General features: G+C 33.8%; 4 protein-coding genes across 6 annotated transcripts; 2 read left to right on the forward strand and 2 right to left on the reverse strand.

The window, feature by feature from the left end:
• Positions 1-2,442: 2,442 nt before the first annotated feature.
• On the forward strand, positions 2,443-15,875 carry LOC111605140 (b(0,+)-type amino acid transporter 1). Of its 2 annotated transcripts, none has more exons than XM_023323520.1 (9): positions 2,443-2,564; positions 10,479-10,650; positions 10,976-11,022; positions 13,058-13,159; positions 14,298-14,540; positions 14,614-15,112; positions 15,170-15,266; positions 15,368-15,686; positions 15,753-15,875. In XM_023323520.1, exons 1-9 carry the CDS (start codon positions 2,516-2,518, stop codon positions 15,821-15,823), a joined length of 1,599 nt encoding a protein of 532 aa, XP_023179288.1. In that variant the 5' UTR covers positions 2,443-2,515; the 3' UTR covers positions 15,824-15,875. The 2 variants fall into 2 exon arrangements, with proteins under 2 accessions (XP_023179288.1, XP_023179287.1); XM_023323519.2 differs by lacking the exon at positions 2,443-2,564 and adding an exon at positions 9,481-9,715.
• Positions 15,876-18,666: 2,791 nt separating this feature from the next.
• On the reverse strand, positions 18,667-19,961 carry LOC111605122 (nucleoside diphosphate kinase 6). The gene is made up of 2 exons (XM_023323478.2): positions 19,477-19,961; positions 18,667-19,426 (listed from the first exon to the last, which is right to left on the reverse strand). The coding sequence occupies exons 1-2, from the start codon at positions 19,674-19,676 to the stop codon at positions 19,183-19,185; spliced, it is 444 nt and encodes a 147-aa protein (XP_023179246.2). The 5' UTR covers positions 19,677-19,961; the 3' UTR covers positions 18,667-19,182.
• Positions 19,962-20,036: 75 nt separating this feature from the next.
• On the forward strand, positions 20,037-20,770 carry LOC111605121 (probable 28S ribosomal protein S25, mitochondrial). Its single transcript, XM_023323477.1, has 3 exons — positions 20,037-20,266; positions 20,321-20,515; positions 20,576-20,770. Exons 1-3 carry the CDS (start codon positions 20,130-20,132, stop codon positions 20,745-20,747), a joined length of 504 nt encoding a protein of 167 aa, XP_023179245.1. The 5' UTR covers positions 20,037-20,129; the 3' UTR covers positions 20,748-20,770.
• A 17-nt stretch (positions 20,771-20,787) lies between these two features.
• Positions 20,788-21,765, reverse strand: LOC111605120 (probable RNA-binding protein 18). 2 transcript variants are annotated; one of them, XM_023323474.2, is made up of 4 exons: positions 21,686-21,765; positions 21,512-21,618; positions 21,213-21,426; positions 20,788-21,144 (listed from the first exon to the last, which is right to left on the reverse strand). In XM_023323474.2, the coding sequence occupies exons 1-4, from the start codon at positions 21,692-21,694 to the stop codon at positions 20,842-20,844; spliced, it is 633 nt and encodes a 210-aa protein (XP_023179242.1). In that variant the 5' UTR covers positions 21,695-21,765; the 3' UTR covers positions 20,788-20,841. The 2 variants fall into 2 exon arrangements, with proteins under 2 accessions (XP_023179242.1, XP_023179244.1); XM_023323476.1 differs by lacking the exon at positions 21,686-21,765 and having other exon boundaries at positions 21,213-21,380; positions 21,512-21,679.
• Positions 21,766-23,513: the final 1,748 nt, after the last annotated feature.

Raw genomic sequence — 23,513 nt, forward strand, 5'->3', positions numbered from 1 at the left:
ATTGAAATGGAAAATCGGGATATAATGGATTTGTACAAACAGGCGGAAGGAGGCGTGGCATACCCCATAAAGTGTATATAGTCTTGATCAGGACGACAAGCCGAGTCAATTGAGCCGTGCCCATCTGTCAGTCCGTCTCGATACCGACTGCAAATTTCCCCAAATTCTTTAAATTTAAGTTCAGTTAGAAATAGGTCCAATAAGTGAAAGAGATTGCATTTCTACTAATCCAATAAAAAATGCTGAAATTTCATTAAAATGCATTGAGTAAAACCGGAGTTATTGAACAAAACGCTTAGCCAGCAAAAACACGTTGCAATTAGCGCTAAGCGGAAGGATTTTTCCTATACAAGTGCACACATGCATTTAAATGCGTGTATTGTTTTATATTCCAAGAATCGAAATTGCTATTGAATTAACAGCTGCTGCTTAAGTTGAGATTTGCACATTCTTCCACAGTGCAGTGGCGGTGTTGGTAGAGGCGGTGCCCGTAGGCGAAATATTTGGGTTTGAAGTGCTGGTGTTGATGGAGTTGAAGCGCGTTGCGTAGACAATGTCGATTCAAATCTTGGTGTCGGAATGTCGGTTTTGATTTCTTTTTTCTTTTTTTTAGTACTCGATGAAATCTATTGAAAATATTAAAAACACAAATAGAACTGGGATCAGGGTATCTCCTTAACGGACACCCCAAATGGAGCTTTCCTAATTGTTTGCATTGAGTTTGATTGTAAAAGAAGACAATTAACAAAATTGTTTTTTAATTAATAGCATATAAAAAATAATTCTGAAATTTTTTAATTTTATATTTTTTTAGTTAAGAAACTACAAAATCAACGGATTTCAGCAAACAAAATGTATGCACCCTGTTATTTAAACGTTTTTTACAGCTACACCATTATTATTGACTACATCTATGGATTAGACAAAAATGTTTTGTCCATGCATATTAGTCCTATGACAACACGACTGTATATTCTACAGTTAGAAACTCAAAATTTAACACCTAGCGTTAGCAACGCTTAGGATGTGAATGAATATGATGCAGACGATAGCGCCTGGCTGCAATGTTCTCTCTTGTTTTCATACGTGCATATTATTGTTCGAGTTTTTTTTAAAATTTGTGCGCATATATAATTAATGTGCTATTCATAAAAAAAAAGCAATTTTATCAATAGCTGCAAGTGATTTTTTTACAATCAATGCTTTGCGCCGTGCTTCTGGCAAGTGTATACATATTGTAACGAAACGATTTACGTTCATAAGAAGACGCACGAAACGAGTATTACCTATGCTCGTACTTACAGATAAAGCAAATCACATATGGAACAAAATTTACTTTGTGAAAATTTGTAAATCTCTTATTTATCTTAATCTGTAGTTTATTTTAACATTCAGAACTAAATTAGCAGCTTTTGAAATATTCCAGAAAAACATCAAAATGGGAACTCAGAACAGTCACTTCAGACCTCAATATAAATAAGCCTATACATAGTAGTTTTTTTAAGCTGTGAATTGTTAAGTGTTTTGACGATCGTCTACGAAAAGCTTTTTTCTAGAAACGTCACTAGCTAAATGTTGGTGAAACCGCAATACCTCATTATTTACACACATACATATACATACATATACATCCATACATATATCAACCCCGCAGTAACAATAGAATATCTCTTGTCTCATTCACACATTTCTCTCTTTCAAGTTTTAGGGCAGGCAAAAGCTTACCCGAAGAGAAAAGCAATAACTAGGAAAATGTACCCAGCAGAAAATTTAAACACTACTCAACAAGTAATAGTAAGTGAAATATTACGCGTCTGTTTAGAACAACGAAAGGTATCTAATATTGCATATATATATCCTACGCACGGGCTTTCAATGCTGAGAATTGGCCTTACATAGATATTTATATAAATAAATATATATATATATATATATATATATATATATATATATATATATATATATATATATACATATGTGTGTGTGTGTGTATATGTCTTTCAACACAAATAAAGCTCGTAGTTGGATAGCTTCTGTTTAATATCTTCATTGAAATAATAACTCATTACCGGACCGATTCTGATTATATGGGATCATCATCAATATTGCGATGTTGATATAACTATATCTTAAACATATGATAAATGGTACATATTATAAATGGTATTTTCTCCCGATACTTCAAATGAAAATCTATATTATGGAGTTCGTTCCCATGGACATACATACGTTAAACAGAAGTGGAATTTTAAGGCATAAGCCAAAAAGCATATAAGCTAGTATGTAGATTAATTTGTTCAGTTTGTGTTGCAGAGTGTAATCGACCTTTATTATGGAAACAGGGCGTAAAAGCTATATCAGCAGCACAACAGCGGTGGCGACAGCGACGCAACGCTTGGCGCTTTATGTACATACATGTATGTATAAATACTCAGAGTCAAATGGGAATGCTTTCATTCTCCTGTAGTGTTTAAAGTGACATGAAAGTGACGACGTTGGTGCACTACATCAAGTCATGTATCAGCATGTCCAACCAAGCAACACAAATCATATTTATGCCGATGGTGAGTGGACCTTTCAAATTGGAATCCAGCTACCAGTATGAAAAATACCAGACGATTTGCCTTTCAATATTTTTTTTTTTTTGTAAACTGGTGTGAATTTATTTTTGCTCAATATTGGTCGTGTGTTAAGTGGCGAATCATACAGTGACTGATGCAGCATGTGACACCGACTCAGTAAGAAATTATTAATCGCATATGGATGATATCAATACACAAAAAATAGATGCTTGATTTTGTGATATAATACTAATGAATATCCAAAAAACAATACTTTGGGCGACTGACAGACGGAGAGAGCTAAAATCCCAATAAAACTCAGAATTCATGTGAAGTCTTACGCATGCGTTAAACAGAAAAAAACAACGGGTAACGGTGCACTCTGTGCTATGCGACACGTACTGAAGTGTATGAGTATTCTTAAAACAGCTGTTGCAGTCTTTATAGTTGGCTAAGTTTAATAAAAATAAACTTCACAGTCAAAACAGCTTAACAGTGCAGCACTAAGACTACTGGATGACTCAAGCAACCAAAAGATTTCATGTCCTAGACCTGCCCCACAGAAATAGATAAATATGTAAAATAGGTAAATATATGGATTGATCTCATTGGAGCCCAAGCCATCCGGTTACGTAATATTATTGTTAACAAATTTGTTTATTGTCTAGTATAAGACAGACAGAAAAAAAATATATATATGTATATATATATAATGTATGAATGTGTATTGCGCTTGGAGCCATAAATAGATGTCCTAACATTATTAACGGTACCACTAAAGCCAATATGTTATAAGAAATAAATTTTTTATTGTTTACGTTTAATTTTAATAGCGACGTACATATATTATAAAAAATTGATCTAAAATACGTATCTAACTTTAAAAAATAAAAATAAATTGTGGAACTTCTTTGACTCGTATAACTTATTTATTTTAAATATATTTTATGTGTAAATTACCATCAGATTACTAATCTTCTTGTATGAACTACGATTAGTATATTTTTATATTTTATTTATGAATAAGCGTAGCAACACTGTTAGTGGCCAAGTTGCTTATAAAAGCGTGAATATAACATACATCTTTGAAAATGTGTAAAGCTTATTTATATTTAAGATTGAAGCTATTTTTACTTTACTTTTGTGTTGCATTTATTTTTAATATATCTTTATTTCTGTGTTTATTTTTATGTTAGCCCTAAATTTATTGTTATATATTATTATATTGCTTTTACTGATCTACTGTTCCAGTAGGTGGTAGGTGGGTGGATGCACATGTTTTGTTGACTATCTATAGTTCGTTTTGTCACTTTGACTGCTGACCCGATAAAGAATATATATAATTTGTGGCGTCTCTGCCACGTGTTATTGTGCATGTGATAGACATTTTTATATATAGTTTCGTAAATGTCAGAAAATAACAAGCTTAACATAAATAACAGCTTATGCATGAAACGCAGTGCTACGTGGTACCTGTGACTATGTGAATGACTGTGACTAAGTATTGAATCTGTATTGCTTAAAAGAGCAGTACAGAGGATACCTTCTAGTCGGGCATTTGCTTCGATAACATTAACATATCATATGGAATCGTGCATATTCGTGTCCCGAAAGAAAATACGTACTCAGGCCAGCAGTACGACGCCGAATCTTTTACTCGTTTGTTTTATTACGTTTCATGTAAAAAACCTTGAATTTAACTTTTTTTCGTCGCCTCCAATAACAGCTATGATATTAGCTTACTATACGTTCAATTAGGCATAAACTTGGGGAGCGATACGTTACAAATACAGGTTTCACGTCATGTCGCCTTAACTCGCTTAATGTTTGGGTGGGTTTTCTCCTGTCAGCAGATGTTTATTGAAACACCTTCTGTTATGTTGGTATACTTACAAATCGAGTACGATGTCATAGCAAGGACAAGCAATTGGGCGCATGCGTCAAACGAAAGGTTTTATATTAACATATCTGTGTTGACAACATTTTTTGATATCTCTTTATACATACATATGTCTGTTGATATATACACTTCCTTTTAGTCAATTTCATGACAAAATTAGAAAAATATGAAACAAAAGCGCAAAAAAATGTACGGGGATTTTTCGTAAAACAGCCAATATATTTTCGTCGAAGCTTGAGTGTCAACTTTATAATATTTTTTCATTTATTCTAACAGTTCAATTTTAGTGAGTTATGGATAGTTTTTTATATCCTGAAAATGGAAATTTATGAGCATGTATGTCTATCTGTCGGAATCCATAACATAAAAAACTTAAAAATCTGAAAATAGGAATATACGAGTCAGTAGATCCGTCTTTTAGAATTAATAACAGAAACTGTACACGAATTACAAACAAAAGAATAATTTGGAGGTTTAGGCATTTATACTTACATAAAGCCTAAAGCTAATCAATAATTTCCTATATCCTGATATGTATTATTTTTAAAAATTATCGGATTGATAATCACATTTTAAGCATCTCTCCTTCTTTAGATAGGCGTAAGCGAGGTTATTAAAACTTAAATGCTTTACTTTTTCTGCTTATTGCGTTTCCTTTAGTTTTTCGCATCTTACAATAAGATTGTTTGGTTTTTGGTATTGTGACAGTAATGTCGCACCGCTTTTGTTGTTAGTGCGCATTTCAATTTAAGTCAATTGATTCTTATTTAGCTCGTGAAACGTCAGCCTTATAGCACTTCGTTGATATTCAACATTTTTCCCTTTAATTGATGATGATGGTGCTAATACTCAGACATAATAATTACAAAATGATAAATTCATTTGCTCTGCTATGGCGACGCAATTTACGGTCTGGCAAAATTACGAATTGAAAATTGAATTGAAAATTTATAGCAGCGAGAGCAAAATACTCGTAAAAATAGAACAAATGAATTGGGCGTTCAATTAATTAAACATATAGTGTATATTGCTTATTGTGGCTCGCATTTTCTTCTCGATAAGTTACTACTGATGGATCTGGCCCACGTGTGAGCCTCTAACAAGAGAAAAAGTCATTGACATATACCGATTTTACACTTAAAGTATCGTTAGCTAATCCATAGTTTCCGTTATGTATGTGAATAAGGAGCTCTGTTCTAGTACTACTTGTCCTGCATAATTAATAAAAAAGTAAGAGAAACCCGTTTGACGACTGCATTATAATCGTTCACAGTGCAAAAATAGAGAATTTTAAACAATAATCCAAAAATCCCTCATAAATTTTTACTGCAACATGCCTCAATGGTTGTTATTAATATATTTGTGGAGGAGGTTAATGGTGATCCACTAACAAAACGATCAACAAGTTTAGCTCCAAAAATGCCTAAATGGTTAATTTTTTTGGAGTACTGGCTCTAAAATTGTGCAAGATACTGTTTTTCCAATTTGCCTGTCTAATAACCGTATATTATACGTACATATACGTACCGTATATTATACGTACATACATATGTAGACACATTTATATTTGTATTTGTATTTGTATTTGTATTTATATTAATATTTATATTTATAATTATATTTATATTTATATTTATATTTATATTTATATTTATATTTATATTTATATTTATATTTATATTTATATTTATATTTATATTTATATTTATATTTATATTTATATTTATATTTATATTTATATTTATATTTATATTTATATTTATATTTATATTTATATTTATATTTATATTTATATTTATATTTATATTTGTATTTATATTTATATTGATTAATTAATTGCCAACACTTGTTGAAGTATGTACTGAAAGCCCTAAAATCTCTAAAGCTGAACTGCATGAGAAATATAATGTTGAAATGTGTAAAAACATCGTTTAAAAGATTTGCAACACTTAGATGAACACAAAGATTAGTATTCATGTTAATATTTTGGAATCACATATTTACTTTGAACAGTACAAAAGTACTTTTCGCTATCATAAATATAAAAAAAAAGTTCTACTTAAGTCCAATAAAATGTTGGAAAAATATAATCTCGGTAGCAGCAGCGTAATTTTGTGGGTATGTCATTGTTTTGTAACATTTAATATATCATGTACAATGATATAAATATAAAGGACCTCAATTATTTCGTGACGAGTTACAAGCAACAAGACAAAATGTAGGTAACTAAAAATACGCCCGATAAATGTGCTATATTTGAAACTAACTTTCAACTTGGATCTGTATAGAATTTTGTTCTAGTTTAAAAACAGTTTTACCGATTTGACACACTACCATGGGTGTAGATATATCCACTATATATTTTTAAGTGTTCAAGTGTTTCCGTTATCACATATTTTGTATTTATTTTACGATTTGCCACGACCCTACTGGGCATATCGGAGAAATATTTAGACTTTATAAGACGAGTGTACCGACGAGAATAAATACGGATAGATGGATTGTCAGACAAGAAGACGGTCATTGCATAGAATCAATGTATGTATGTGTCATTGCGTGAAAAATTACATGAGAACACATAATATATACGTATTAAAACGAGTTTGTGTTTAAATGCTTGCCCTCTTTAGTCGCTTGTTTTTATACCCTGATCCCATTGAAAATGGGAAATAAGTGTATAATGGTTTTGTGCAAATGTACATATGTAACAGGCAGAAGGAGGCGTGGCAGACCCCATAAAGTATATATATTCTTGATCAGGACGACAAGCCGAGTCGATTGAGCCCTGTCCGTCTGTCTGTCCGTCTGTCTGTATGTGTGAACGCGTGGATCTCAGCATCTATGAGCTAGAGACATGAAATTTTTTGTAGTTCCATGTATATATAGCACGCGCAGGTCAAGTTTGTTTCAAATATTCGATAACTATTCACATTTAATTGTTATCGAATAAAAACATGATTGAAATGTAGTTAATAAATTATATCTCGGCCGTCTTAAGATCTAGAGCCTCCAAATTTTGTATTTAGTTTTATGTCTATTTTATGCAATTTTGGTTTCTGTTGGATTTTGGATCCAAATTTCGCCGAATTCTTCAAATTTAAGTTTAGTTGGAACTTGGGCTATTATGTGAAGGCGTTTGCATCTCAACCATGCCAATAGGATACGTAAATCATATGCTGAAAATTTAATTAAAATCCAGTAAGTAAAACTCAAGTTATTAAACAAATCGTTTGGCCAAATTGCAAAAGCACATGTCAGCAGCGCCACGCGCACTCATTTTTCCTATGTGTGTGCACACGTACTTTCAAATGCGTGTATTCTTTTCTATTCCAAGAATCGAAATTGCGATTGAATACTGCTTGAATTATCAGCTGCTACTCAACTCCACAACTTTGCAACTTTTCTTGCAAGAGGTGCAGTGGCTACGGTGGTAGAGACGGCGCTCGCTAGTGTTTAGTCTTGGGTTCAATCCTCGCGGCGACCAGATGTTTTTTAGTGATGTTTTTTCGTAATTATGAAGTGGCGGTGTTGGTAGAGTTGGTGCACGTTCGGGTTCGAAACCTGGTCTCGCAATGTCGTTTCTTATTTGTTTTCTTTTTTTTTTGAATACTCGATACAAACTACGGAACATAATAAAAACACTCACAGGACTGCGATCAGGGTATCCCCTAGTCGGGCACCCCGACTAGAGCTTTCTGACTTGTTAATTCTGAGAAAGACTAAGAACTGGACTATACGCGAAATTTATAGGAAAGGTATAAAAACAAATGTATTTATACACTTACATATATATGATCATATGTGCCGAGATAGCCTATGGAAGGGTGAAGGCGAATATTTATAGTTTCAAACGATACAATGCAAACAATACTGCTTTGCGTCTTCGCATTGAATGCCAATAGCTTAGGTTTCAGTTTTGAGTTAGCATTGTGCAAGGCTTATACGATAACTTGCGCCCTAGACTAAAAAATTACAACCATACCGATATATATATACATATTTACAATTAAATTACAAATGAAAAAATCTTTATACATTTATGTACATATATGCACGTATTAGGTAATAAACTTACCAAGAGAGAATGTCCGATTATTAAAATATTCTTTAGCCGTCAAAAAAACTAAATTAAAGTAAAATTATATATATGATATTTGATTGACGGTACAGTGTTCATTGACATAAATGTAAACAAACAACTTTTACATTAATGGACAATTTAAAGTAAATATACTTTTAAGCTGTGGAAAGTGACGGTGAAGTTCATTTATAAATCTATTTATAGAGGCGGTGAAACGTAGCCCATCTGCCTCAACTAGGGCATCCGAGCTACATTTACAATTCTTGAACTATAAGAATGTCCAAAATAAATAGAATTTAGACTGGCTGAAATATGGAACTTAATACGTCCTAGTGGGCTACCTAAGAAATAATAATTAATATTTTATTTATCCAGTTCCAAAAGTCGTAAATAACTTTCATTCACATCGGCGAAATACGCTTTTCACTTTATGAACACGAATTTACTCTTTTAATTCGTATTTTCGTATTCACACACGCCTACCACTGATAAAAATAGCATCAGAATACAGATACAACATTTGTTCGAAGAAATATATTAATTTTTACTTTACTGAATATATGGCTGCAAAATAATTTTCTATAGCATCAGCAGTGCTATAGATAATCTGAAACAACTTGCAAAGGCAAGAAAAACCCAAAAAATCATGAGAGTTTTTGATTATAGACGCGAAAAACGCAATAATAAATAAACGAAAGAGCTCGGACTTCGGAACTTTGTAAATATAGCGCAAGTAAAAGTACATATACAATTAAAAATGTATTCGGCAGGCGTATCACGTACATAGGCCCGAAGTCAATCGGAGAGTGTATGGCGACAGCTCGGAGAGCTCGAGGTACACGAGGTACACGAGAGAGAGAGAGATCTAAGCATTGCGACATTCGACGCTTCGTCTTCGGTTCGTTTCGTGAGCTTATCAATGGTATACGATGAAACGACAGAAAACGGTTCTAACAGTTGCCACTGATTAATTGACAATATAGCACGTGTTTTGGCCGCCTGGCAGCATTCAGAGTCTTATTCCCTTTTTTGCTATATTCTTGGCTGGGTGCGAAAATTCGTGACGAAATAATTTTGGCTATTTTTTATCCGTCCATGCCATGCGCGATAAAATATCACAATTATTTTGCTTGCAAAAAACCGAATGCAAAAATAATTCAGCAGATAATAGAGGTGGGTAGGCATAAAGGTGTTAGTGTTAATGTTAGTGTTTATGTTAGACACCAATTAGTGAACCATTCGTGAAGTCTGTATTTAGCACATCGGCATAGATGTACATACATAAATATATATACTATATAATATATACTAAAATTCGCGGTATAATTGTTAACATGAACTGTCATATGCTTTCTAGTTGCTATATATACACACACACACACATATATATATATATATATATATATATATATAATTGAACAGCTTAACGATACAACTGAGGTCATTGATTGTGACAGATGTCGGAATTGACAATATCGGACTCTTCATCGTCGGTGTCTGTATCATCTGTATAAAAGCATCAATATTTAAAAACTAATAAAACTAGAGTATTAAAATATGTAACAAGAGTTCTTGTATAACCAAGTGTCTCCCCTTACGTATTTCTCTTTGTGTTTGGTTAACAAAAACGCAGACACAGCAAATGTGCGCCTCTAACATAGTGCGCCCGGTTTCTTTCTTTGTTTTCATATTAAAATGTAAATCTATTAAAGATCCCGGGCTTCACTAAAATATCACAACAGAACATAAAACTAGAGTTTCACATAGGTTAAAAAAATACTACGAGGACTTGTATATATATGTATATAAATATATATTATATATGTGTACGAAGGACTCTGAGTAATCTAAGATTTTCTTGCTTTTTTCTTTAAAGCAATTTGTTTTAATAATTTTTTTAAAAAATCTCTTATGTACGCTTAATGGTATACTGTAGGACATAATGTGTCAACAAAAGCAACGAGTAATGGGACAATGTGTGCCAATGGGTCTATTGGGACAGAGGGGCCCGAAGCGACAGAGACCGACTCATCAGGGACCGGGCGGATGCGGAAGCCGTTGGAGAGGAATGGCTCAACGCAGAACGACACTGTTCACCTCGAGAGAAGGTAAAAATTGGCGTTGTCAAGAAAAATTCTCAAAATATATAAATCCTGCGCCTAGACAGTCTGTCATGCATTATTACTTATTAGTTTAAATATTATAGGTTTTCAATAGTGTATTAGTTATTATATAAATGCATTTTATGTATAAATACTTTAATTTCATTATTTTTACAGTACTTAAATATATATAATATATAACTGCTAAAAACAAAATATTTTCTAGCCATATTCAGTAACGTTTGGTCTAATATAAGTTACTTTAACTTTTAGCCACGAATATTTGATAGTATATTTCTTTAACATATATTTTATTCCTTTACTCTTGTAGGCTGGGCCTCTTCAGTGGGGTGGCTTTAATTGTCGGTACTATGATAGGTAAGTATCTACAAATTATAAACTTTTCCAAGAAGCTCACGTACTTTTTAAAGTTACTGTGAACTCCATTTTAATATAGTATAAGAAAAACAAACTCGTATGTTCTAGTTACAGTTTCGTTAAAATAAATTTTGTCATTTCAGGTTGCGTATATTTTTAGTACTCTAAGGCGCATATTTTTTCTCTTTATGCAGCCAAAAATATCTAATAATAAATTTAGAAACTTATATATGTATGTAAAAATAATAGAGAAATCAAAAATATGCGCATATTCAAAAGACCGTCATACAAATAAAACATGTATTTCTTGGGATGCTTCAGTTCTGCCACGATGTGTAAATAATTTATAGAATTATCTTTGACCGTTTGACGAATATAAAGTTTGTTAATGGAGATCCCTATTATATTAAGTAAAGAACATTATCCTAATTTTCCATTTTCAACGTTTCAAAATATATTAAGCAATCATAAAATGGAAAGTCAGGGTACAATGTTTTTTTTTTTTTTTTCAATTTATGTAACAGGCATTTTGAGAAATATACATATTATTTTTTTATCATGACGATGAGCTGAATCGATCTAACTGTCTGTATGTTCGTATGAATGAACGTGTTGTCAAGTTTCTTTATAATATGATAGAATGTTGAAAATTTAACTTAAATCAATCAGAAGTTATTAATTAAAGCGTTGGTCCAACTGGCAAAGGCACGTGGCAAGCAGCGCCAAGCGTACGCATTTTTCCTATACATGTGCACACATGCATTCAAATATTTAAATGTGCATTCTTGTCTATTCTAAGAATCACATTTGCGATTGAATTGTGTGTGAATTGTCAGCAGTAACTATAGCTAGTTTTTACTACTTTTCGAGCAAACAATGAAGTAGCAGATATGTGATTTGCGTATCCAAGGAATTGCGGGTTCAATGCCCAGTGATATTGGAGCTTTTTAAAATCCCCATTAAAAATAAGAATTCAGGGTATAATGGGCTTGTTAATATGTGTGTCTCAGACAGAAGGTTGCATGGCAGTCCCCATAAATGTATACATTCTTGATAAGTCGATTTTGCCGCCTGTCTATACGTCCGTCCGTATTGGTTTAACCAAACTAACCGAAAACAATGAGAAAATTGATCATGTATAGCGGCAAATGTTAAGTCATGTGATTCGTAAAGTAAAGTTCTTAGCCATATCGAATTATTGGTATTCCACTGCATGTCCAAATGTGTATATCTATATATTGTTTATATACTATATTATTTATATACTAAATATATGCTACTACATCATATATTTTCCTGCGTCTATGCACAAAAGTAAACAGCATACGTAACATCTGGTTCTAATTCCATCAAAATGTTGATATCAACCAAACCATAGGTCTGTATTATGCATAATAAAATCTGAGAAACCTGGGTAATATATAAATTCTTTTGCTATGCGTATCTTCCGAAAATCCTTATATCAAACTGAATGCTCTAAAAAACAAAATTTACTTAAATAAGTATTTTGCAAATCGGATGATATATCAATATAAGCTAACATTTATTTCCGTACGGTAAACGAGTATCTATAAAAATATATTCAATTTGAGACAGCACCATTACGAACATTACAATTTTCATTTAAGCTGGCTGTTGGCAGTCATGACTAATAACTTGCAATTGTGTTTGTACAAAAATCATTATTCATGACTATTTACACCAGCATAATGTATAAAAGTAATAGTCGTACAGATCGCTTTCCTATTTTATTACTATTATACTCAATCACTGCCAGCTCCAAAAGTTAGGTATATTTGTTTATATACTCATTCCTCAAGTAAAATGATTGCATTGACTTTTTGCAATGTCTGTCTGTCTGTCTGTATGAAAGCAAATATGTTTGGCGGTATTGAACATAAAATTTGGAATATTTACTCGTGGATACCATGTTATACATATATATATATATATATATATATATATTTTTTTTTTTTTTTTTTTTGTTTATTTATTTATTTATATTGAATTTAAAGCTAATTTCAACTGTTTTTAGGGTCTGGAATATTTGTGTCACCCTCTGGTTTACTGGTTCGCACCGGTTCCGTTGGAGTAAGCTTCATAATCTGGCTTGCCTGTGGTCTGCTCTCGTTGTTGGGTAAGTATTTCTCAGATATCTATGTACGTAATGTTATCACTGTTTATATATCTAACAAGGATTACGTACATTTAAATATTAACTTTACTATATTTTCGATTTTAATTAAAATTAAAATAGGGTTATTAATTAAGTCACATAAAGACAATTAGCAGTTTTTGTCTTAGGGCATTCTATAATCTGATAATACTTTTTTAAGGTCGGTAACGAATTGAACAAATATTTTTTTTTACAAATCCGCACAGTTGTCCGTCTGTCTATATACCTGCCTGTCTAAGAAACGGTGCTATTGAAATAAGGAACTTGAAAAATGAATGGAAAAATAAAAAATTTAAAAAATACAATGTTGTATATCTCCCATAAAATCTTTAGCAAACACTGCAAGCTTACTGAAAAGAGATGCACATATATACATAGCTTAAGGTATATCGATCTTTGCCCAACTGTTCGTCGCTCATAAAGACTTTATTTAAAATCTTATTGCTATGGAATTCCCCGATATGTACTTAAAACTTATCAATCGTTTTGTATGTTGGAGACGGTTGTTTACTGTATGTGCATACTTGAACACATACATACATATATTTCGAGCTGCACACCTTTAAGTTAGTGCAAACATTACACAAAGCTAAAATATATTTTTGTTGCTGTGAACGATGTTAAAAATACAATAAATTTTTGTTTTATTTTCGTTCGACATAGTTTCGTTCATATTTTCCTTAAATAAAAATACATGCATATACAATCGTTTCTGTCATGCGCCTGTGCGGATTATTATAAATAGGTTCAGGTTATGATATTCTATTTCTTCTATTTCACTAAATAGATTTCCTTCCGAAAATATCGAATATACTTGCTATTATAACTAGAGGATTTGTATAGATCGAAACTATCAGTGCAGCTAAAAACCCCTCTTGTCTTTGGGTTATGAGAAGGTATCTAAAATTTGACATTATTATTAGCATTAAATGTGTATTTGTTACAATAGCTCCCCATAAAATAATCTGTCTATTTCTGAATTATCATTTTTAATTTTTCCGGAGTATGATAAAAAACAATCGAAAAGCAACGTTCCTTTTAAAAATATGTGCTAATTGCAGAGTTTATTAATTCAATTTTCTTTCGTTTTACATTTTAGGAGCTCTGGCATATGCTGAACTTGGCACAATGAATACCTCGTCTGGTGCAGAATGGGCGTATTTTATGGATGCCTATGGACCGGCCCCGGCATTTTTATTCTCATGGGTATCAACATTGGTGTTGAAGCCATCTCAAATGGCTATAATATGCTTATCATTTGCACAGTACGCTGTTGAGGCCTTTGTGACAGAATGTGATCCGCCTGGGGGCGTTGTTAAGATGGTTGCATTAGTGGCAATAGGTAAGAATTGCACGTTATCTGCAATACACGTTTCAAAGCGTATCTAATAACTTATTTTTACTGTATTGGCCAGTGATGATATTGTTTGTGAATTGCTACAGTGTCAATTTGGGAATGGCCGTGCAAAATGTGTTTACGGCTGCAAAATTAGTAGCCGTTGTCATAGTGATATGCGGCGGAGCTTGGAAATTATTTCAGGGCAATACGCAACATCTATCAAATGCATTTAATGGGCCAATGCCAAACATTGGCGCTATCGCAACCGCATTTTACACAGGCCTTTGGGCATATGATGGTTGGAATAATCTAAACTATGTTACCGAAGAGATTAAAAATCCCAGTAAAAACTTACCGCGATCTATTATTATTGGCATACCACTGGTTACTCTGTGCTACGCGCTGATTAATATCTCTTACCTAGCAGCTATGTCGGCTCAAGAAATGATCGAATCCGAGGCGGTTGCTGTGACTTTCGGCAATCGCATTCTAGGCGCTCTTGCCTGGCTAATGCCACTAAGTGTCACTGTCAGCACATTTGGAAGTGCGAACGGCACGCTTTTTGCCGCAGGACGGTACGTTACAATCTCACTACGATTCACAGCATATTACGTCTATATATATTTTTGCAGTCTCTGCTTTGCAGCAAGTCGAGAAGGACATTTGCTTGATATTTTATCATATGTACATGTACGACGCTTAACTCCTGCTCCTGGCCTTATATTCCACGTAAGACCTATATCAACAGAAACACAGGGCAATTCCTATCTAACCCAAGCTGTCACTCTTTCTTCATTTCTTTCTATTTCTGTTTTCTTTCTTTCTTATAGTCGTTAATTGCATCTGCAATGGTGCTACATGGTACTATTGATTCGCTGATTGATTTCTTCAGTTTTACCGCATGGATATTTTATGGTGGCGCCATGCTGGCACTAATCGTGATGCGCTACACCAAACCCAACCATCCTCGGCCATACAAAGTGCCAATCATCATTCCTGTTGTAGTTTTGGTTATATCTGTGTATCTAGTAGCAGCGCCAATTTTCGAAACTCCCCGTATTGAATATTTATATGCTTTGCTCTTTATATTTGCGGGCCTGATATTTTACGTCCCTTTTGTTAAATTGGGAATGACCCCACGCTTTATGAGTAAGTATACATGCCAAATAAATACAGAAATCCTAAAACTATTTTTGTTTTTCTACGTTATTTCAGATAAGGTGACTCTATTCTTTCAGTTGCTACTGGAAGTTGTTCCAACATCATCAATGGCTATGTTTGAATAATTAGTTTCTATGTGCTCAATATACATAAATATAATAATTAAAAAGTTTGGATGAAAAACAAAACCCAAATTTAAAATAATTATATATTTATAAAAACGAATATTTCATAGATTTCATGTACATATGTATATCAAATATATAAATATAATAATATATATATATATATATATATATATATATATATATATATATATATATATATAGATTAATGTAAATTAATAATGCCATGTCAATAGAAAATGTTTATTTTTAAGCAAAGAATTGAGCTATAATTTAAATTACAAAAATTCGATGTTAACTATGTGAAAACTGCAATTATATTTTAACAAAATACAAGAAACAGTCCATTTTTTAATTTTCCAACATAAAAACTTTGTGAATTAGATCCCACTCAAATTTGCATTTGCTTGGGTCCCTTATTTTAAAGTGCGATAATAAAAAAATAGGACGTCAAAATCAATGCGCTTCGGTTGTGTAGCCGGAACTTTATATGAAGTCCCTATAGAGTATGATAGATGTACCAAGCTCATCCTGTGAATACTTATGAATTTCCTGGCCGAACCAAATCAATCAATTCGCAAAAATTAAATATACTTATTAATTAGTGCACTAACGTGATTTTGTTGAGTTTATACAACTTATGGACTAATGATAGGAAAGTAATGCATTTGTATATAAATGTAGGTTTAAATATACACACTCGTCACAAACATATATGTGAAGTTCAAATTTCAAAAGATCTAACATCAAGCTTCAGGTTTTTAAAATTTCCCCAGGCAGCTATTGAACACTTTGAAGTTGTGCATGAGCAGACTGTCAGAAGAGAAGTAATGGGACCCCTTGGGAAATATAATTATAGTTTAGTGCTTAGCTGCTTATGCCAGCATACATATCTTTGACAGAGTAAAGAGCGGAGAGTAAGCATAAGTAAGTGTAGCTAGAGAAACTGTATATAAACAAGTAAGAAAGCTCTAGTCGGGGTGCCCGACTAGGAGATACCCTGATCCCAGTCCTTTGAGTTTTGTAATATTTTCCGTAGTTTGTATCGAGTATTAAAAAAAAAAAGAAAACAAATAAAAATCGACATTGCGAGACCAGGATTCGAACCCGGATTATTTGCGCAACGTGCACAAACTACCAACACCGCCACTTCATAACTAAAAAAAAAAAATAATACAAAAAACATTTCATCTCCTCTGGTCTCGAACCCGGACCAAGCTGCATACGAGCGGCGCCTCTACCAACGCAGCCACTGCCCTTCTTACGCGAGCTGTTGCAAATTTGAACATAAGTAGCAGCTAATAATTCAGCACAATTCAATCGCAATTTCAATTCTTGGAATAGAAAAGAATACACGCATTTGAATGTATGTGTGCACACGCATAGGAAAAATGCGTGCGCGTGGCGCTGCTGACATGTGCTTTTGCAAATTGGCCAAACGTTTTGTTTAATAACTTCTGTTTTACTTAATGGATTTTAATGAAATTTTCAGCATATGATCTACATATCCTATTGGCTTGGTTGAGATGCAAACGCCTTCACATAATAGCCCTAGTTCGAACTAAACTTAAATTCTAAGAATTTGGGGGAATTTGGAGCCGGTATCCAAAATCCAACAAAAATCAAAATTGCATAAAATATACATAAGACTAAATACAAAATTTGGAGGCTCTAGCTCTTAAGACGTTCGAGATATAATTTATTTACTGCATTTCAATAATGTTTTTATTCGATAACAATTAAACGGAATAGTTATCGAATATTTGAAACAAACTTGACCTGCGCGTGCTATACACGGACCTACAAAAAAAATTTCAAGTCTCTAGCTCTTATAGATGCTGAGATCCACGCGTTCACACATACGGACAGACGGACGGACAGACAGACGGACAGGGCTCAATCGACTCGGCTTGTCGTCCTGATCAAGAATATATATACTTTATGGGGTCTGCCACGCCTCCTTCTGCCTGTTACATACATTTGCACAAAACCATTATACTCTGATTTCCCATTTTTAATGGGATCAGGGTATAAAAATGACTGCGGTTGATGTTGAGGTCACACAAAGGGACCCCTGAAAATGCCAAGATAAGTGGGACCTAATGCACAAATTTTGTGTTGAAAAAGTTTTTTTCTAGATATCGCACCTACTGTCGCAGTGATACAAGCAAAGAAATATGTACATATGTATGTATGTATATCTAAAGGTGCAAATTGCATGAAATCTGAGTGATGCGCAATAAATAGAAGCCCCGTCATCATATAGAAAGTGTTTATCTTCTAGATAAACTTTTTCCTCATTATTATTAATTATTCTTTAAGAACCCGATGTATTTGTGATTTGTTTATGCGTTTGTATGTGTGCATGTATGTATCTTATGATTTTAAAACAAACGAAGCATATGAAAGAAAATACAGATAAATTGACATGCAGAAACCTCAATCATAGAGTTCGGACATAGCTTGGGGAAAAGCTATTAAAAAACATCTGTTGACTTCAAATGAAATTAGTTCCGGAAAGCAATGGAAATACTCCTAAATTCGTAAGCGATTACAACTAATTTGGATAACTGCATTTACATTTACTTTTAACCCAGAGTTATAGATGTATGCGCATGTTCGTATTAACGACTGAATAATTCTTAAAAATTGCAAAACAATAAAAGCATACGGACAAAAAAAAAACGACTGAAAGCAAGACAGATATTGTGCAGTTTTCATGAAATAAAAGGAAACAGCTTTAGTTTACAATTTTTTTTTTTTGTTTTCATGCAGGTTAATCAAATATTTATTTCAGCTCTTGTTCAAGATATATGAATTGAATATTATTAGATAAATACGTATGCATATATAAAAACTGCTATCGAAACGATGATCGGTTCCCGACATCACCTTTGCATAATTTTGTTTTTCATATTGCATATTGCACCAGATGTAGACAAAGAAAACTATTGAGAACATTATATGTATGTAAACAAAACTTAGCTTTCTCTTTTCGGTCACATATCCCAGCGGCGCTGCCCTTAAGCTCCAATTGTGGAAACTAAAGGACTATAATTTTAATACACTGTTAATATTTACCAAAAGAAAAATTTACCCTAAGAATGATCTATATTAAGCTCATACAATAATTATAGAAGAGCAACATTTATATAGAACAAGTTGTATTGGTATAAAATTATTGAATAAAGTTTTTAAAATAAATACAATATCACTAAAGTATATTTAGATCAAATAGAGGTTGGATCATACCAGACCAGCATCATGTGATTTGATTGGAGTCGAATCCATATTTTTCTATTGACTTTATAAGGTACCAATGAGCTTTTATGATTTCTTTATATATACGTATTTATTAATTATTTGGATTGACTAGCAACTCGGCTTATATCAAACTCTGGAAATACTATGGCAATCTCTCGCAGCGCAGAGACAGTGCTGTCTGATCCATGGCAAGCATTGCGAGTGTCTGATAGACCATAGAGAGAACGTAAGCACTCCGGTTCGGTATAGACCGCTCTAAAAACCTTGGTGGGCCCCATAAGATTACGCCATTTTTGTATACATGATTCAGATTGCAGTATGAAAGCGTAGCAGAAACCGCTAAAAAGGGAATATGTTGAAAATGTTTAATGTAAATGAAAATACTATACCTTTGCATGAGACTTGTTAACCGATAATAAAAAAATTTGTCTTTGTGTTCTGCATAAAAACACTCCGATAGCTCTTTAGTTATACGCAAGTCCTTAGCAGCCAAAATGTTAAAATTGGTTTCTATTTGTGTTTTTAACTGCTGTAATGCGTATGTGTTACGTACAACGTGCGGTTTCAATAATGCCAAAGAAATTTCCATATTTAATACTAGTTTTTACCAGGATCTTCTTTTTTAACTTTACCCCGATTATACCAAACATAAGCCATGTAAAGATTCCAATAACTCATACAATGCATATAACAGCTGTTTCTATCGATGACAATTATGCAGATACTGCTATTTTTAGTTTTACGCATTCACTGTCTTTAATTTAATAAATTCATCGTGAAACGGGCTGAGAGTGTGTTACACGCAAATTTAAATTAAGTATGTTAGGCTCCGCCACCGGATATCAGAAGTTCGTAAAAAGGTTTGTTAAAGTAAACTATTCATTCCCCATTCAACTTGTTTTTGCCTAGCGATAGAATTACCTAAAGAACTGTCAAGTATCTATCGGACTTTGTGGATATATCGATATTTGTCTAATCGAATTACACAAGCAAGAATTGCACCAAATTTATTTTTAACTTTATTTTAATAAAATAATTCAAAATGCCGTTTATGAAAGGAAGAGAGCCTATACGACGCAGCTTAAAATATTTAAATGCGGGCAAGCTAGTTCTAAAGGAAAGGGTGCGTGTATTCAGCGTCAGTTACAATACATATGGTAATCATCACGCGGGTGCCAGGTAAACGTGCATTAAAATATAATGATGATGCCAAATAATTATATCAATTTATAGGGATTTCGTGTTTTGGAACATTCCACAGATACAATTCAGAAATCCAGATGTACAGGTCGTCACTATTAAGAACATAACACCGTCACCGTTTGTGCGCTGTTTCTTTGAGGATGGACGGGATATGATAATCGACATAGATTCTAAAAGTTGTGATGAAATCATTGAGCACCTCACCAACGTTGTTGGAAAAACACGGTAAGTATTTGTTTCATGTTCAAACATGTTAGTATATTCACACGCTATATAAATTTCTAGCGAGGAACTAGTAGCCGCGGCGCGGTTGGCAGAGAGTAAGGACAATCCAGCTAATTTTGGATACAGATGCGAACGCCACTGCATCTGTGAAATACCCGGTCAAGTTTACTGTCCTGGCACAGTGCCTCTCCCAAAAGAAATTCGTGGAAAATTTAAATTTGCACAAAAATAAAAGAAAACTTTTATTATATCAAACAGCGAGCAAATCGTATATTCAATTTATAAATTAATTATGTAAGTACTGGGGGATATTACATAGGTTTAAATTAGTGTCGTTTGGGAAGCTGACGCATATATGGTGCCGATGCTTTAGATTTATTGTATTTGCCATATGGTCCAGCACGTTGTGCATCATCTCGACTCTTGTTATATTGGTAACGATGAATGATGGGCATATTGTGCTCGCGTCCGGTGGTGTTCAATTCCAAATTATCATCCGTCTGTCGCTCTAGAGCTTTAAGCTTGGCTTCTATGGCACGAATAGCCTCTGCTTTGCTAATCTTATCCTCGCGCTTGCCGCTGCCAAGTGCGGGTATTTCAATACGAGGCTTGGGCCTTTGTAGATCATCCTACGAATGAATTATTACATGTTACAACCTGCTATTTTTTTTTCAAACTAAATGAGTAATTTATTTACATATTTTATGTTCTTGGCAAGACGGACAGCTATGGAACGACTACCAACATTTGATCCGTCTAGTTTTCTAAGTGCATTTGTGGCGCCTTCGTTGTGTTTAAATGTGATAAATGCATATCCTCGCGACTGTCCCACCATTGGGCCGCCCTTGTGAAACAACATGTCAAACTTCTCAATAGCACCGCATTTTTGCATTAGTTTGAGAAGTTGAAACCGATAGTTGTCAAAGGAAAAGTATATATTAGTACAATTCAGGGAGAAGAAAACAATAACACACAATTGCACAGTTCACAACTTACTCGCTGATGCGTGAATCAAGGTTCCCCACCCAGATACGCCGATGTTCTTCAGAGATAGCTCCGACTGCAGAGTTTGAATTTTTGTTAATACTCTTAATCAAGCTCTTCTACAACAAAATTTAATGCGTAAGACTATTGTGAAATACTGTTTTAGTTTAATTTTTTGTAACATACATTTGCCATTTTTTTTTTTTGGTGATGATGATTTATTAAAATATCGATAGATGGACTTATGAATAGAGTATATCGCTTAATATTAGGGGTAGTCCCTTATGCCCAAATAATATGGTCATTCTTCGTTTGGGATATCATAGGGTAAAATCGACCCATGGGTCAAAAATGTGCATAATGAGCGAAAGTAATACTTTTCACTTAATTTACATCAGCATATTGGCGGAGGTGCCTAACTTTACGAGCTATTCATTAAATATACGAAATTAACAGTTATCGAACGCGCTCGCGACATTATATGCAAAGTGTTGTCAATTTGTCTATTTTCCTTTCTGTTGTATGCTTACACAAACACATATATTAACACAATATTTACACAATTATTAACTGGCTTAGTATCATCTATGTCGTATCATCTCTTTTTCAAGTATTTGGGTCAGCAACGGTGGCGTTGCTGTGTTGTAGTTTTGCAATAATACGAAATATTGCATCATCTTTAATGATGCTCCTTTGGTAGCATTTTTGTAGCTTGACAAAGAACCGTTAAAGCGCGGTGGCAAAGAAGTTGTCGCCGAGTGTAGTTTGAAAAGGCGCGAGAGTTGCTTACCTAACGCATTAAAATTCACTGCGCTCTTAAAATGGAAAATGACCGTTCGTTAACATCAGAAGTGGGATCGGCACCACCTCCCGCATTCTCAGAAGATCAGTGGCGCATAATCTTACAAATGCAACACCAAAATCTGCTGGAGCTTGTAAAAACTATGCAAGCGTCAACACGTGAACAGCAGACTTGTGGCATCACTTTACCGTATTTTTTATCAGAAGTCATTTGCAATCCGAATTAGGTGCATTCACCTTTCAATAACATCGAAATGCCTACCGCGATGACGATTCTAGACCTGTACCTATCGCCAAGAAGAGTAGAATGTCAATAAAAGTGTGCCATTTCTGTGGTAAACAAGGACATCAAATTGCTGAATGCATAACTAACAACAACTGGAGTTATGTTACAGCGCGTTGATATTTACCCAATTCTTCAAATATTGTTTCATGTGGTGCAAGATAATCGTTTGAAAACCAAGGATTTAATGTTACTGTATCACAAAATAAGTTTGAAGTGCAAAAGCCAAAGTCGTAAATATTAGTACAGTAGATAGAGAACTAGTTGTCCTTGCCAATCTTTATACCGAATTGTCCGAAACTGATCAAAACAAATTAAGAAAATTGTTTGAGAATTAACCCTTTGCATTTATCAAGGGGACACTAGTCACACGAGTTACTACAGGGGAATTGAAAATTCGCTTGATTGACTCAACCAAAACCGTACAATGCCGGCCCTACAGACTCAGCTCTGAAGAAAGAGACATTGTTAGAGAAAAGTTAAGTGTAATATCATTTGAAATGTTCCCCTTCTGCCAGTCCTATGCTGCTAGTCAACAAAATGGTGCAGATTGACTTTGTGTCGATTACAGAGAGTTAAATTCAAACACAATTGCATACAGATATCCCTTGCCGCCTATAAACGACCAGATTTCGAGATTGCTTGGCGCGAATTACTTTACGTGTCTTGGTATGGCAAGTGGTTTCCACCAAATTCCAATTTACCCTGATTCAATAGAATATACCCTTTTGTGACTTCGGAAGGTCAATACGAAGTCCTGACTATGCCGTTCGGACTTAAAAATGCGCCATCTGTTTTTCAACGGGCAGTCATGCGAGCCTTGGATGACCTGGCCTATTTATTTGTGATTGTCTACATGCACGATATAATGATCGTGTCACTCACAGTCGAGTTAGGGTTGGAAAGGTTAAAAACAGTACTAGACATTCT

Source organism: Drosophila hydei, unplaced genomic scaffold (genome assembly GCF_003285905.1).
Source record: "Drosophila hydei strain 15085-1641.00,03,60 unplaced genomic scaffold, DhydRS2 tig00000271-arrow-arrow-pilon, whole genome shotgun sequence".
NCBI classification, from domain to species: domain Eukaryota; kingdom Metazoa; phylum Arthropoda; class Insecta; order Diptera; family Drosophilidae; genus Drosophila; species Drosophila hydei.